The 14,708-nt window shown below is 45.8% G+C and overlaps 1 protein-coding gene across 1 annotated transcript in view; it reads left to right on the top strand.

The window, feature by feature from the left end:
* Positions 1-14,708, top strand: part of arid1ab (AT-rich interactive domain 1Ab) — a 52,565-nt gene that overhangs the window by 13,700 nt on the left and 24,157 nt on the right. The window contains 4 exon segments of the mRNA XM_031853729.1: positions 5,714-5,938; positions 8,213-8,511; positions 8,513-8,921; positions 9,419-9,535. Of these exon segments, the coding sequence (XP_031709589.1) occupies positions 5,714-5,938; positions 8,213-8,511; positions 8,513-8,921; positions 9,419-9,535 (1,050 nt within the window).

Raw genomic sequence — 14,708 nt, 5'->3', positions numbered from 1 at the left:
CCCCCCAACCCAACCTAGGCCCTCCCTGCTGTTATCCAGAGTCATGCAGCGGTCGGCTAAGAGTTGTAACTTCTCAGATTGATGCAGTGGGAATGCAGACTAATTTCTTAATTGAGAAGATGGCTGTTTTTCCTCATAGCGTCTTGTTTACTCTAGCTCAGATATCCAGTACTGTACTGTACTCTAGTACTAGTACTAGCCCACTGTACTAACCACAGCGGGCGACTGTGGTTAAGTGGATAGCAGGGCTGTCTTTCAATCAGAGGGTCAGCGGTTCAATCCCCGGCCTCCGGCTCTGTCTGCCATGTCGATGTGTCCTTGAGCAAGACACTTAACCCCAAAATTGCTCCCGTAGTTGTGCCTACGATGTAGAAATGTGATAGACTCTGAATTGTAAGTCGCTTTGGATAAAAGCGTCTGCTAAATGACTAATGTAATGTACAGATCTCTAGTACATATCTCCAGCACTGTTCTCTAGTATTCTACTCTAGTACATATCTCTAGTACTGATCTTTACCCGGCTACAGTTATACTTGAACTTTCTTTAAAAGCAGATTGTATCCAGTATCCAGATTGTTGTAATGCTGTGAGCAGGAAGAGTGTGTTTGCTTCGTGCATGTTGGTGTGGTTATTATTCATGAAAATAGGGAAATACTCACTCAATGTGAACAGTATGAATTGCTAAAGTAAAATTAATTGGTTATTAGTTATGACGAAGTTGGAAAAGATGGCCCATCGGTTCTGAAGTGTAAAATTGACGGGTGGCACTCAATCCTTTTTGCACACGGTTCTCTTAAGTTCTGGTAACAAATCAACGAGTGCTGCTGTAATACCGGTGTTCTGGAATCAAATCAATACTGTTTAGATTCAACTTTTGAAGAATATAAATGTGTTTTTTTTTAATTATTAATCAAAAAAGCCAACCTTCTTAAAGGTTAAATGTTGTCTAAACACGGTAATAAAGATTTGAGTTTTTATTTAGCCATACAACAACCGTGGCTTAATAAAATGTAATCTTAAATTGGCGAAGTTTGATTGAAGTCAGGAACCATCTGATCAAAGAACAAGTAAAGAAGAGCACTAGAACAGTCAACCAACAGAAAAGTACCATTTTGATAATAAAGTATTCTATAAAGTCTGTTTTAAAGCAAAAATATAAAACGTTTGAGCGAATCTAGTCAGACATTTCTTGTCCTCGTCTGTGACGAGTATCTACAGTACATTCACATTAAAGTGAGTCTACTTCAAAGTCTTGAGATAAACTTGTCAGCATGAACAGGGACAGACTGGTCACACTGGGCAGTGACATGAAGTACACTGGTAAACAAAACAAAAAAGGTCCCCGGGTTCACTTTCACTTGCTCTCCCACACGCACATCTCACCCCCTAAGTTGACATTAGTGGTGAAGTGACAGGACATCCTGTCCCTCTTGTACGTGTGTGTGTGTGTGTGTGTGTGTGTGTGTGTGTGTGTGTGTGTGTGTGTGTGTGTGTGTGTGTGAGTGAGTGAGTGAGTGAGATTGACTCCGCCACCGTACAAGGGCGGCCTTGGTCAGCCTCGGTTGGCGTGTGTTAGTGCGGGTATATGTGTGTGTTGCGTGTCAAAGGGCTTTAACGCAGAACAATGGTGTGTGTGCGTGCCGAGGCCATGTGGCCGTGTGGCGGATTAAATTAGCAGCAGTTGTTTATCGTCCGTCCGTCTCCCCCCCTGGTCCATCTGCTCTCAGGCACTGCTCCAAACCCCCCCCATCCCATCCTCCCCAACCCTTTACAAATCCCTATCCCCACACACACACCCACCCACACACACAGTTTTGAATCGTTGCAATATCCACCAGCAGCCCAGTCATGACACATTATACTCCGTTCAACCTCTTCTGCCAAGAGTGCTCTGGCTTTTCCTTTATGCAGATTAGCCATGTGCTAATTGTGGTTATTTATTTATTTATTTTTTATGGAGAAGGGAGGGGAAGAGTTTCCTCCAGAAATTGATTAGATGACTGAGCAGGAGAGAGAGAGAGAGAGCGAGTCAGTGAGGTGAGTTGCCAACCAGTGTGCATATTTGAGACGTTGTTGCCGTCTGTGGAAAGTTTGTTATAAATAAAGCTTTGTCGTGTGAACGAGGCGACATGTCGGGAATATTTTGGCCTTTTAGTAAAAAAAAAATGATGTGTCTGGAAATCTCCCGACACATCATAACTACAGACTTTTTTTAGTCGCATGCATTTTATAATGATATACACAAGAAGTAATATTCATATTCTAGAAATATTTATACTATGATTTAGGACAAATAACAATGCAACGTTTCAATTTGGTGAGCAAACATAAAGTACCATGTTGGGCCTTTATTGGCACAACACATTGCACGCTTTGGACTGTGACTACACACATGTACATATTGAGATGTTGATGCTGACATGACTTGTTCTGATTTGAAGAACAAGTGAAATGAGTTTTATGAAAACTCCACGAGATATTTTCAACCTTTTCCTTGTAAGTTAACCAAATGGCTTACAGCAATGTTAGCTACACCCAGGTAGCAGAACTGTTAGACGGTGGTACAAGCGTAGTAATGTTGACATTGACTCGAGTGTTACCTGCATAGTTAATAATGCTACCGATTGTTTTATGCTGGTTTCTTGCTGTGGACAGTGACGGTAGCCAGGCTGCTAGCGGTAGCCATAATGCTAATGATATATGGACAACTAGATCGATCGATCGATCTTCAAATGAAAATCAACGGACAGAAAGTGTGTAATCACTGTTGGGCAGTTTTGTTTGGAAACACATGCAGTGTGTCCCGTGTTGTTTAAGTATGGTTAAAACACACACACACACACACACACACACACACACCTCAGCCAAAGCTCTCTGGGGTCTTGGAGGATGTGTAACGTTGTGTCAGATGTGAACGTAAGCAATGGGAGGAAGATGCAGGTAAACAGATCAATGAAGGCCTGAGCAGTAGACCTACAGCTGTATCCCAGCCTGCAGCATGCGGATGTGTTAACATGATCGAATAAGGTCGAGGAGTAAAAACAAGACCTCTGGTGCCGGTTTAACTTCCTGCATTCCCAGATTTTATGCTGGGCTGCAGAGCACAGACTTTTAAAGCTATTGCGACACGTTATTACATGATATTGGACATAATATAGGCAGGTATTGCCGAATTGTTGCGGTTAAATAGAAAAAAGTTATTTTGAATATTAGTGGCTAAATTATTTATTTTCCCCAATCTGATCACCTTGTCACATGACTATTATCTCCATCTTTAGAGTGGCTGTTGAGTGGGACATGAGAGAGGCAGACAAGTGGTTTGTTTTGGGGATCGTCAGCACTGACTCTCCACGTGGCTCTGGGAGCTGGAGACCCTGATTGTAGTCCAGCTGTACCCTCCAGCTCTGAGCTGTCAGGCTTCTTGATGGAAAAGCGGGCGCACGGGCCGGTGAAGAAATGTCCTCACCGCTGGCGAAAAATCGACTGAAATTTGGTGAGGGAAAAAGGTTGATTGTTTTATGGCGATTTTATTATTTTTCTGTCTAAATGAGAAATAGATTTTACCTTTTTAGTGTTGCTAAAGCACACCAGTCATTTTTCATGTGGATCGGAGGACGTAAAGCGGGCGATTCAGGCCTCACTTGCACACTTTACAGATGACACAAGAGGCTCCGGCTAACTGCGTTAAGCAGCTCATTAGGAAAAGAGCTACAGCGCGTCTCTATCCAGTGAGAAGTTTGTTTGTGTGGAATGAGATGGTTTTATTGTTATTGCCGTAATTGGACAAATACACCTGTTTTTGAAATGGATTTTGAAACCAGCAGCACGACGGTGTCTGCTTCACCAGTCATCTTCAGGCTCAGCAGCGTGTTGTGTGGACTCGTATGAAGGCAACATGTCAGGTAGGGGTGGTGTGTGTGTGTGTGTGTCCTTCCTTGCAGACTGGGGTTAAAAGTGCATTAGAGGTCACAGCAGAGTGCCCACCGGGGCCTGTTACCGCTCTCTCGCCCCCCCCCCCCCGTCACCCATGTGTAGTCACCCCTGAGAAAATACCAACCCCCCCCCCCACCCCCACACCCCACACCCCCCACCCCACCCCACACACACACTTTCCTCTTTTCCTCTACACACAGAACATAACACACACACATACTCTCCTGAACCTGGAGGAGCTCAGGAGACTGTGGCCTGGGGGAGGCTAGAGGGAAAACCTGGAGTGGAATATGTTATCTTGGATAATGCTGGTTGACCGCCTTGACAGCCTGTTGATTCCCCGCCCCACCACCATCACCCCCCCCCCCCCCCTCCACCCCTCCCCCCCCCCCCCCCCCCCCCACCCCACCACACACACATATATATTTTCACACACACTCTCCTGCTGAGCCACCCCCACCTGACCTCCTCCTCTCTCATTGCAGCACTGTCATTCATAGAGTGCCAAAGCCTGCTGCTTTATTAAAGCCCAGGAAGAGCAAGGCCTGGCCCGGGTTCAAACAGCAGTACAGCTGGGACCTGTTACATTTTCGGCAGGCTGCCCTCTCCGTTTCGCTGGCTATAAATAGCCCTGGTGGTTGTCTCCCTTAACCAAGGAAAAGAGGGGTTTTTTTGGGGGGGGGGGGGAAGAGGAAACACACACGGATTAATAACCGTGGGAAGCAATGAAAGCTTTGTGTCTGCTGTCTGAGGTCAGCAGGCCAGGAGGTGTTGCTACTTCAAAGACCCCATTGTGGCGCGTACTTTCAGACGCCGCTGCGGTGGGTTTGACGGGAACACACAGGCTGCCAGCGGTGAGATGAGTGGATGGCATCACATTGTGCCAACCAGGCAGGCACCCACTCGCAGCCCTGGATTTAATCTTGTTTATTATTTCTAGGGGATGACCAGTACATTATAGCTCCATTTTTTAAAATCGTATTTATTTTTTTGTTACACCGGAGGGGTGTTGTGTTTTGGAGGGGGGGGGCTGGACTCCACCAAGCTCGTCTCTTATGTACGCACACACACAGCATTGGACACTTAATGACCTCGGCTCCAGCTGTTGACAGGCGAGGCTACCTCGTTATGAACCCGCCCTTCTCTCGCTCTGCTCTCCAGCCAGAAAGTCCGTCTGGCCCGGACCATGTGGATCTCCCCGAGTCCAAGCCGGGCCAAGGTCAGCCCCCCCCCCCCCCTCCCCCCCACCACCGCCCCGGCCTCCGTCCTGACGTGGCTCCAGCTGAGGGGGTGGGCCAGCTCCAGCCACCGCAGACACTTCCACTTCCTTAAGCTTTATTTTCATAGAAACCTTCCCCGACGTCTCCGCCGTAACAGTATCCACCCACTGGCACAATGATCTGCTGGGCAGGGAAACGCTCCTGGCGTATATAGTGGGCTCATTCATTCATTCATTCATTCATTCATGGCCAATTTTTTCCCTTTTCTAGTAGGAAAGTAAATCCACTACTGTGTGTGTTTTATTTTACCTCCTCCTCCTACTTTTTTGTTCCATACTTGCGTGATTATACTGTGACTGGTTTACGAGATGATGCTTCATTTGTGTTCACTGCTGAGTAATGCCTTTTCAGGAAAATCCACTGAAAACTAAAGTGTTCCAAAATAACAACAGAACTGAACAGTATCTGTTACATCATGAGAGAGTCATCTCTTTCCATACAGCTCAAAGACAGAATTATCCACTGTTTTAACTCATTGAAACTGTCTGTGTGTCCTCCAGCCTCCAAGCCCAATGGACCAGGTCGGGAAGATGCGCGGGCAGTCGTACGGAGGACCCAACCCCTACTCGCAGCAGCAGCAGCCAGGGGCTCCGGCAGGGCCCGGGCCCCAGCAGGGAGGCTCCTACCCAGGGCAGGGCTACGGACCTCCGGGCCCTCAGAGGTACCCTATGGCGATGCAGAACCGGACACCTGGAGCTATGGGCGGCATGCAGTACGGACAGCAGGTCAGTGATGATACGTTTAGACGACCGTCAACGAAACCTCGCGCAACTTCTCTGTGAAGCTGCAGATTGACTTTAAAAGGCCAAATACGACATTTCTACGCGGCGGGACGTCTTCAATCACAGCTTCATCGCAGTGATTTCAGATTTCTGCCGTCTCTGTACCGCCGTGATGAATGAGATGAACTTTTGAAGGCTATTTACCAAGTCATTGTGCAGATAAGAAGTTTTCTTTTGGCTAAATCTGTGAATTCTGCTGACATTTATTGATAAGATTGTCTGTTCATTTCCCTATCTTAAAGCTCGGGTAGGCAACATTAGAGAGAATGGCAAGAGTCGGCTAGATTTTAAGAATCGACCGAAAAAAATCCCAGCCCAGTGTTGCCCAAAGTCGCCACCATTTCAGGCCTTCTTCCAAAGCTACTCCCCAAAATTCATCATTATGAACATTAACGTACTATAATAAACGTCAACCACGACCATTGTAAGTACTCGCAGCTTAAAAGCCAACATGAGCGTTAAAATGCCCAAGTATTGCCTCAGGAGAGGACGTTTGATGAAGCCGTTTAGAGAGTCTGTGGTACTGAGTCATGATGCGGGCATGGTTTGAAGTCCAGCCCACAAGTTAATAAGAATGTTTATATTCCTGTTAGTTGAGGCAGTAGAGCGTTTATCTGGTCAGTGACTTGCTGCGACAGGAATGGAGGAAATGGTAGAAGAGAGACGACGAAGTGACTTCATCAATGGAGCAGACTCATTGAAAGTCGTGCATGGGGAGGTATGAGGACTCAAGATCCGGGTAGGTTGGGGTGTAATCAGTCCAGTCTGGAAAGGAAGCGTTGACTTATACATTCATTTTTAAATAAAGGCATATCATGCTGTTAGCTAGAGGAGGAGCTGATGGATGTAGCTGTACTTAAAGCTTTAGTTTGACATTTTGGGAAATACGTTTATTCCTTACCTGCCAAGAGCCGGATGAGCTACAAGATGGTTAGCTTAGCATAGCATAGAATGGAAACAGGAGAAACTGCTAACCCGGTTCTGTCCAAAGATATTTCTCCTGGCCAAGAAATAGTTCAGTTTTTACACTTTTTAAAAAAAGACTAACGAGCTGCTTGCTGTAGTTTAATATTTAGAATCAGAATAGAAGACTCACACCCCCTATTGAACCACATGATACAAGCAACAACGTTATTTGGAGAGCCCAACAAAACAATACAAACGGAGCATCTTTTCCACCTGGAACCAAAAACTGAAGAAACATCTCTCAGACAAACAGACTCGAAGAGAGCAAGCCGTTCAATTTTTCACCGTCGGGCCCATTTTCTCGCTCAAAAGTAAAACTTTGCACAACGGGAGGCACTTTCCGACAGCGTCGTCCAATTGGAAAAACCAGCAAACATAGTTTTGCTGTAGCTACTTACTCCTGGCTATGAATGAGACCCTTGAACCCTCTCAGCCAGCCAGTCCATCTTAACAGACAAATGCATGCAGGGAATCCCGTGGAGTGAAGCCTTTTCTTCCTCGTTCGCCGTCTGTGGTCTCGTGCCCATTGTGTGGTGTGATTATCTCATACTGGCCTGCCTGGTGTCTGACCGTGGACTCGATAAGTGTCCTGCAGAGAAGAAAACGGCTTCCCTCCTTTTGTCAGACAGATACAACACACAGCCACTTCACGTTGTTTTAAATGTGTGGCGAATGCTGTCTCGTATTTTCTTTGAATTCTCAAGTAGATGAGAACAAAAAAAAAATACATAAATAACACGTGTTTCCTCACAAGGTCAGCACTTTCTCCTTCCATGCTCCTTGAGGGTAATGAAACAAAATCAATTTATTGAAAAGGCTTTTCCTGGTAGAATATAAAAAGCCTCATATTGAAGTTCAAGGAGATGAAGTCAGAACTCAATTTTTTATTTTCACAGCTGTAATTTGAAGCGATACGCGCCTGAATTCCCACTCTTTGGAATGATCAGGTTATAGCGAGGAACACACTCGCATCTTACGGACCGAACAGTTGTCTCTCGCTTTTAATCTGTGAGTGAGAGGAAGAGATGCTCTGATTACTCCGCTGAGAAAAAAGACAAATCAAAGAAGTTACTTAGGATATTGGGTTATTTGTATATGTTTTTAAATGGTTAAATATAGCCTGTATTGAGGTAGTGATTGGTCTTCACTAGTAAAGGTGTTTATCTTCAGAGCCCATTCAACTCTGCTGGGTTATATTGACTCGTATATCCAGTGTTGATCTTGACCAATCTTTTCTGTTTTCACATCTAGATGTCGGCTTATGGACAACAGGGGCCTGGTGGCTACAGCCAGCAGAGCCAGGGCTACTACGGTCAGCACGGCGCCCCCCCTCACCCTGGCCAGCAACAGCCTCCGTACTCTGGTCAACCCCAGGGCAGCTCTGGAGCGCCCTACCCCCAACAGGGCCACCCTTCGCAGCCTTCTGGCCAACACGGGCAGCCGGGAGCCCCCTACCAACAATCCCAAGGTCCACACGGTGGTCCTCCGGGCCAGCCTCCCTACAGCCAGCCCCCACAGTCTCAGCCGGGGCAGCCGCCCTACGTCCCCCCCCCAGCAGCAGCAGCAGCCTCAACCGCAGCAGGGACCAGGTCCCCAAAGTCAGCAGGGCCCTCAGGGCCCTCCTGGCCCTCAGGGCCAGCCTGGCTATCAACAACCCCCTGGACCGGGGCAGCCGCCACAGCAGCAAACCCCGCAGCCGCAGCCGCAGCAAGGACCTCCGCAACAGCAGCAGCAGCAGCAGCAACAACAACAGCAGCAGCAGCAGCAACAACAACAACAACAGCAGCAACAACAACAACAGCAGCAACAGCAACAACCAGGAGGTCCATCTCCTCAAGCCCAGCAACCTCCGGGTCACGGCCAGCAGGGTCAACCTTCACCCTACTCCCAGACTCCTCCACTGCAGCAACCACCACCACAACAGCAGTCACCATATCAGAGGTTCCCACCTCCTCCACAGGTAACACGGGGCCCGTCTGTGTTTCGGTTACTGTTTGCAGCAGGAGGTTCCTGAGCATGTTCTTTGTTTGCTGCACTTCATCAGTACTGGAAAGATGCATCCAGGCTGCAATGTTACTGCTTCACAGTGAACGCATCCCTGTCTCTCCTCGTTTCATGCTCTTGTTGTTTGTATTTGACTTTATTGTGTAATAGACAGTTAAGCTCATTATGCCCTTAGTTGTCCATAACATAACTGGTCCAAATTATATGCGAGCGGAGCTTTGCTGTTTATTTGAGAGTGTTGGTGATAAAACACAAAGATAAAATGAAGATGAAGCCATGAGTGAGTGTTGCTCATGATGGCACGACACACTCCGTTTAACCAGCCCAGTGGAGATCTGTGGTACTGCTGTACTTTGCAAAGAGCCAATGAGCAGTAAAGACATTTTTTTTTTTTGTTTTTTTTTTTCATGTTTGAAAACCATTGTTTGATCTACTTCTTGTCCCCATAATCAGGAACTCTCCCAGGATTCCTTTAGCTCCCAGTCCAGCGCTCCTCCTTCCAACCAGCCCATGGCTTCCAACAAGAGCAGTCAAGAAGACAGCATGCAGGGCCGGCCCTCCAGTCTGCCGGTGAGCCCCTCCGTCTCTTCCTCTAGCATCTGGCTTGTGCTCATTGTCGCTGGGTTTCATGATCCACCGGCCTCCATGGGCACCAGCCACCTCCATAGGCGGCCATGTTTAATATGTGTTTCACAAGAGTTCAGGCGATGCCAAAGATTCCACTGAAATTTACAACCAGACATTTCTGCGTTGTTTTTAATCTTGACCAGTTGGTAACAGAGTTGTCATTCAGCCATGGCCAGAAAAGACGATACTTCTACAAATCCATCCACATTAGAGGAACACTACGTACACTCGGGAGGCACCGATTGTGAAATTCTGGGCCGATACAATGTTAGAAATAATAATTTGGCGGATGCCGATTCCGGTCGTTGTTGTTTGTTTTTGTTGTTATTTATTCCCCTGTTTGTGCCAAGAGAACCAAGAGATTATAAGAAGTTACTGAACAGCCATTCATTACACTATCTTTAAATGAAATCATACACATTTACCAAACAACCTTTAATACAACCTCATTTTACATAAAATTCTTTAAAAACAAAAAGATATCTGCTTCAAATGCATTTTTACTTGCTGTACAACTACCTACTCAATGAGCAGACTTTCTCAGAACTTGCGTAGCCCAACAAACAATGAATGATTTAATAATGACAATCAATGAATAACAACTTGGGCTATCTTTCACCTCTTGTATTTTTCATACAGAACACAACGTTCTTGTGTTTCCATGAAGCGCACACTTGGCTGGAACATGAACGAACCTCTTAACGACATAGAAATTGGCCTCTTTGGCCTACTTGCATGATTTTCTTTAAAAGGTTGAGCTTCTCTGCTGGATTCGTGTCCAGCCAGTGGCTTCTTCTCCAAATCAGCAGCTGAATATGCTTCATACTGTGTTCAGAGTCAAACCCTGAATATACAACACAACGCAATCTTATGTCATTGGGCAATTGATTGAATACCAAACACTTGCACTCATCTTCACCACCTATTCAGAGCAATGCGATGTGACGTTTTATGCTTTTAAAGAGCTGTAACTACTGTGGGTGTCGAGGGTCAATCTTCAGTACTTTGGACTGCAGACACTGGTGGATTGCCAGCTTTGTTTACCGTTCCTGTTGACATGCCCACTGAATCGCTGACGCGTTCGGAGCCTAAAATTCCAATTTAACCCTAAAATACTGTAAATATTTTTCACCAATTAGCGTCCTATGTTTTTGACCCAATATCTGGATATTCATCGCAGTAATCACTTTAAATTTGGACCCCCTTCTCTGCTGCCTCTGACTGCAGCACACACACAACAAGCTGATGCCGAGAGTGAGCAAAGCGTGTTCAAGCAGTGCAGGCTTGGGAAAAAAAAACACATTTCTGCCAGGAAGGGGATTGTTGGAAGTGAAGTAAATCTGCCGTCTGATTGCCCTCTGGCTAAGATAAAGGTGAGAGAACCCCCTTCCCTCCCCAACTCCCCCCCATCATCCTCCCTGTTAAAGAGGTGTCTCGCTAGAACACGTTGCAGTTTCCATGGCAGTGTTTATAGGTCAGACTTCGCAGCTAACCTCATTCTGGGCCTCGGGGAAGGAGAGTGAGAAATGAGATCATTAATGAGAGAGAATGAAAGTGAGAGAGCGGAGTCTGCGGTGAGGAAAGAGAGAGAGGGGTGGGGGGGGGGGGGGGGGGGGGGGGGCGGGAGGGAAGCAAATAACTTCAAATAGTGTGAGTGATTGGTTGGAGTGGGAGATGCTGAGAGGCTGTCTATGCCAGTAGGGGATGCCCTCAGGATGTGTTTCCCTCCTCATTTATTTATTTCTCTTATTTATTTATACACCTCTCTGTGGACTCAGCCAATGGCCGAGCAGGCCAGGCCGGGGCTATTTTTATTTATTTCCCTCCGACTTCTCGGGGATTCCCTATTGGAGCTTTGTGATTGGCTGTGAGATTAATCTGGCTAAGGTGGAGATGAACCGATCTCCTTCCCCCCCCCGTGGAGTGCACATAACGCTGTGTTGAGATCACACTGCGCTAGCACCCCGACAACCTGTGTCAGAACAGCTGAATTGACTCCTACAGATGTTGTGAGCAGATATGCATCAGCAGCATCTGTTGTGCCTGGAAATTAAGCTGTTTTGATATCCACACTTACGCCGCACAAAATGTAGAAAGACGTTTCTGACGGAGATGTTGCCGTTTGCTGGTTAAGAAGAGGATCCGTGGCTTCATCCTTCATCAAGCCTAATCCTGTGGAATATCCGTCCTTGTACTCTGAACATATTATCTTAAAGTTTTTACCGAAGACTGTCCAGTAGCATATGGCATCAAATGTGTGGCCACGTGCTTACCCCAATGACGTCAGCACCATTGAGGCATCTTTACATTCGATACACACTTGACTTTGAATTTAGTAAACCAGTAAATTTCAAGTACCTGCACACAAACTTGGGTGCACCCAAAATGTTTCAGCGAGCCTTTTGTTGCTGCAGTAAAGCATTTTAAGTGTTACCTTTTTTTTTTTGTTGGTTCCCGTACACATTGTTAATCTGTTTCTTCAGTATTATTTCAGTCTAAATAAACCAACATTTTGATGATTTTAGACTGCTTTATTAGGCACAGTAAATGCATCACTTTTCTTTGTTTTAAGACTAAAGTAAACATGCATTTGAGAAGTTTTTGCTTATTTTGGTAAATAAAAAGAAGGATTTTTGTTGGGGAAAATACACTTTGTCGTTCAAACTAGGTTATTAATATGTTTCACAAAGAAATTGTATTGGCATTTGGATTATAAATATTGAAATGGTACATAGCCCTGATTAGCAGCTCATTTCAGTCATTGGTTGATTGATGAACACAACAGATATTGGGGAATACGTAATATGTGCACCACTTCTAAAAAACGAAGTGTTGGGTCCGTCTAATCTTAAATTTGCATCCCATCTAGCAAAGAAGCATGTTTTCTAAATTACCTGACAGGATCTACAGGTTTAATTTCGATGGAGTAAAAGCATTTAATTTTGTAACCACCTGCAGCGATTTGTAGAGCCGCATTTGTTTTTAATGTGCCTCAGAACGCGTTTGAATCTGGATCCAGTAGGCTACTTTAGTAGCGTTCGCTACAGAGCCAGCCAGACATCACATCATCCGGAGCACATACGGGTCTGTTTGAGCCAGGTGCTTTAAAAGCCAGCGTCTGTTAGGCCGCCGCCGAGGTGGGAATAAAGGAGTACAGGAGGCTCAGCGCATGCTGCAAGGCGCAGGTAGGAAAGCAGCACTCGGCTTGAGAAAAGGGCCGTGGATAATGGGTGGAGGAGGGAGGGAGGGAGGGAAGAGGCAGCCATAGTGGAACTAGCTGAGCAGGTTGAGCTGGTTCCTGGCTCCAGGACACAAATGCAGTTTAACTGCTGAGTATTTAGCACTCTGTCAGTTCCCCGGAGCTGCTGTTGTCTTCATAGAAACCTCTTTCCACTTTGCAGTTATGTAGCTGATGCTAATCTAGAAGCAACTTAAAGTGAGTTCTGCACAACGAGCAATAGTCTGTGCAGTCTTACGATTAACCACAATAATGTCATTTCTAGGAAAGGAAATGATTAAAGAGCTGAGAGGAAGGAGAGAGGAGACTTTTTTTGTGTACTTTTCGCTTTCAAATGTGTCATATTATCGACGGAGTCTTTAATGAATAACCGTAGTTGCTGATTGAAGAGGCACTCCGCCAATTTCACACATGAATGAATTTACTCTTCAGGAGGAGTTCAGATTCAGAAGACAGAAGCAATTCATTTGTAGCTTTACCCCCAGTCCATAGACACCGCTTCAAAACTCACAGGCAGCCCAACACATCAACATACACGTGTCCAAGTAGCAGTAAATATAATACACTATTTCTCTATACTTAAAAAATAACCAGTTTATATGTAGCAGCATGGTACAAAGCCTGCGTTAAAAACTGGAGGTGTGGAGTTTGTAATGTGAGCATTAAGAAGAAAGGAAGAGTTTGGTGAAAGAAACTCTAAAAGTTGCATTATGGGAAATGTAGGATCCTGTGTTGGTGGAGACTGACTCTTACATTTTCACCATTCTTTTTGAAATCTGTCCGTTATGGAAGTGCAATACTTAATCGCTTGAGATGAAATATTCTTCATGTTGGCAACACCAATGTGGTACCGCTCACTCGATACAGTGAATCCAGTGTAGAGCGTTATATTATATTTTGGTATGAAAAGCTGGCTTATACAACCGGCCCACCGCCTCCATTGTGTCTTCAGCAGACGTAAAGCAGTCTTTTGCTGTCACCGTCCGGCTTTCATACTTCCTGGAAGTGACACTTCCTCTCCATGTCAACCCGAAACTACCAGACCACCACCAACGTCCCTCCCACCTTCCCTCTCCTTTTGTACACCCTTTTCTCCACTGTGGGGCTAATCCCACTCAGAACCGCCCACTGGTTGTGATGCTCCTGGTTCCTGATGTGTCTGAATGTGCTCCAGACAGACCGACAGAGAGAGAGAGAGGTCACATGTTGTCCACACACTCACGCCCTGAGTTTGTTTTTCCGTCTCCCGTCCTCATGTTCATCTTGCCTTTTTGTAAATAAGAGGCTTCATCTGGAGTGGCTTTATCTTTTCAGGGTTTACGTTGTGTACTTTAAAGTAACCGATGTATATTTTCCTTAAAACAATGTCCTAATGGAGTAGACTCAGTACCTTTTTATTGAGTTTAAATGAACAACTTGAGTATAATATATGGTAGATAAGAGGTATTTTTAATGATGAAAGGCATACATTCATGCTTCGTAGTTTCCCCACCTCTTTTAAATGTACCAGTAGATCCGTAGACCCCACCCTCGCCTGAATCCAGTCTCATCCAGAGTGCATTTGCAAAGCTAAGGGACCACCCACATCACAACAACCCCCCTTTAATGACCTTTAATGTTATGAGCCAAGCCTCCTGATCTGGAACCGAGGGATCTTCCAGTCTTGGTGCTGATCAACTCCGAGTCCCCCCCCCCCATCCCCATTCCCTGCTCAGCCCAGCCCAGCTCTGCTCTCCTGCTGCAGCTAAGCTTGTTTTTGCGACATAGCTCTGGAGCAATCAGCCTGACAAGGCCGGCCCACTTTTCTCCCTCTCTCCTACCCAGCCCAACCCCTTCCGTGCCTTTCTCAATATTACACTCTGTTTTTTTTTTTTTTTG

This window comes from Anarrhichthys ocellatus, unplaced genomic scaffold (genome assembly GCF_004355925.1).
Source record: "Anarrhichthys ocellatus isolate YVR2014 unplaced genomic scaffold, GSC_Weel_1.0 scaffold14, whole genome shotgun sequence".
Classification (NCBI taxonomy): Eukaryota; Metazoa; Chordata; class Actinopteri; order Perciformes; family Anarhichadidae; genus Anarrhichthys; species Anarrhichthys ocellatus.
Note: the sequence above shows the minus strand (reverse complement) of the source record. Positions and strands in the feature narration are given on the sequence as shown.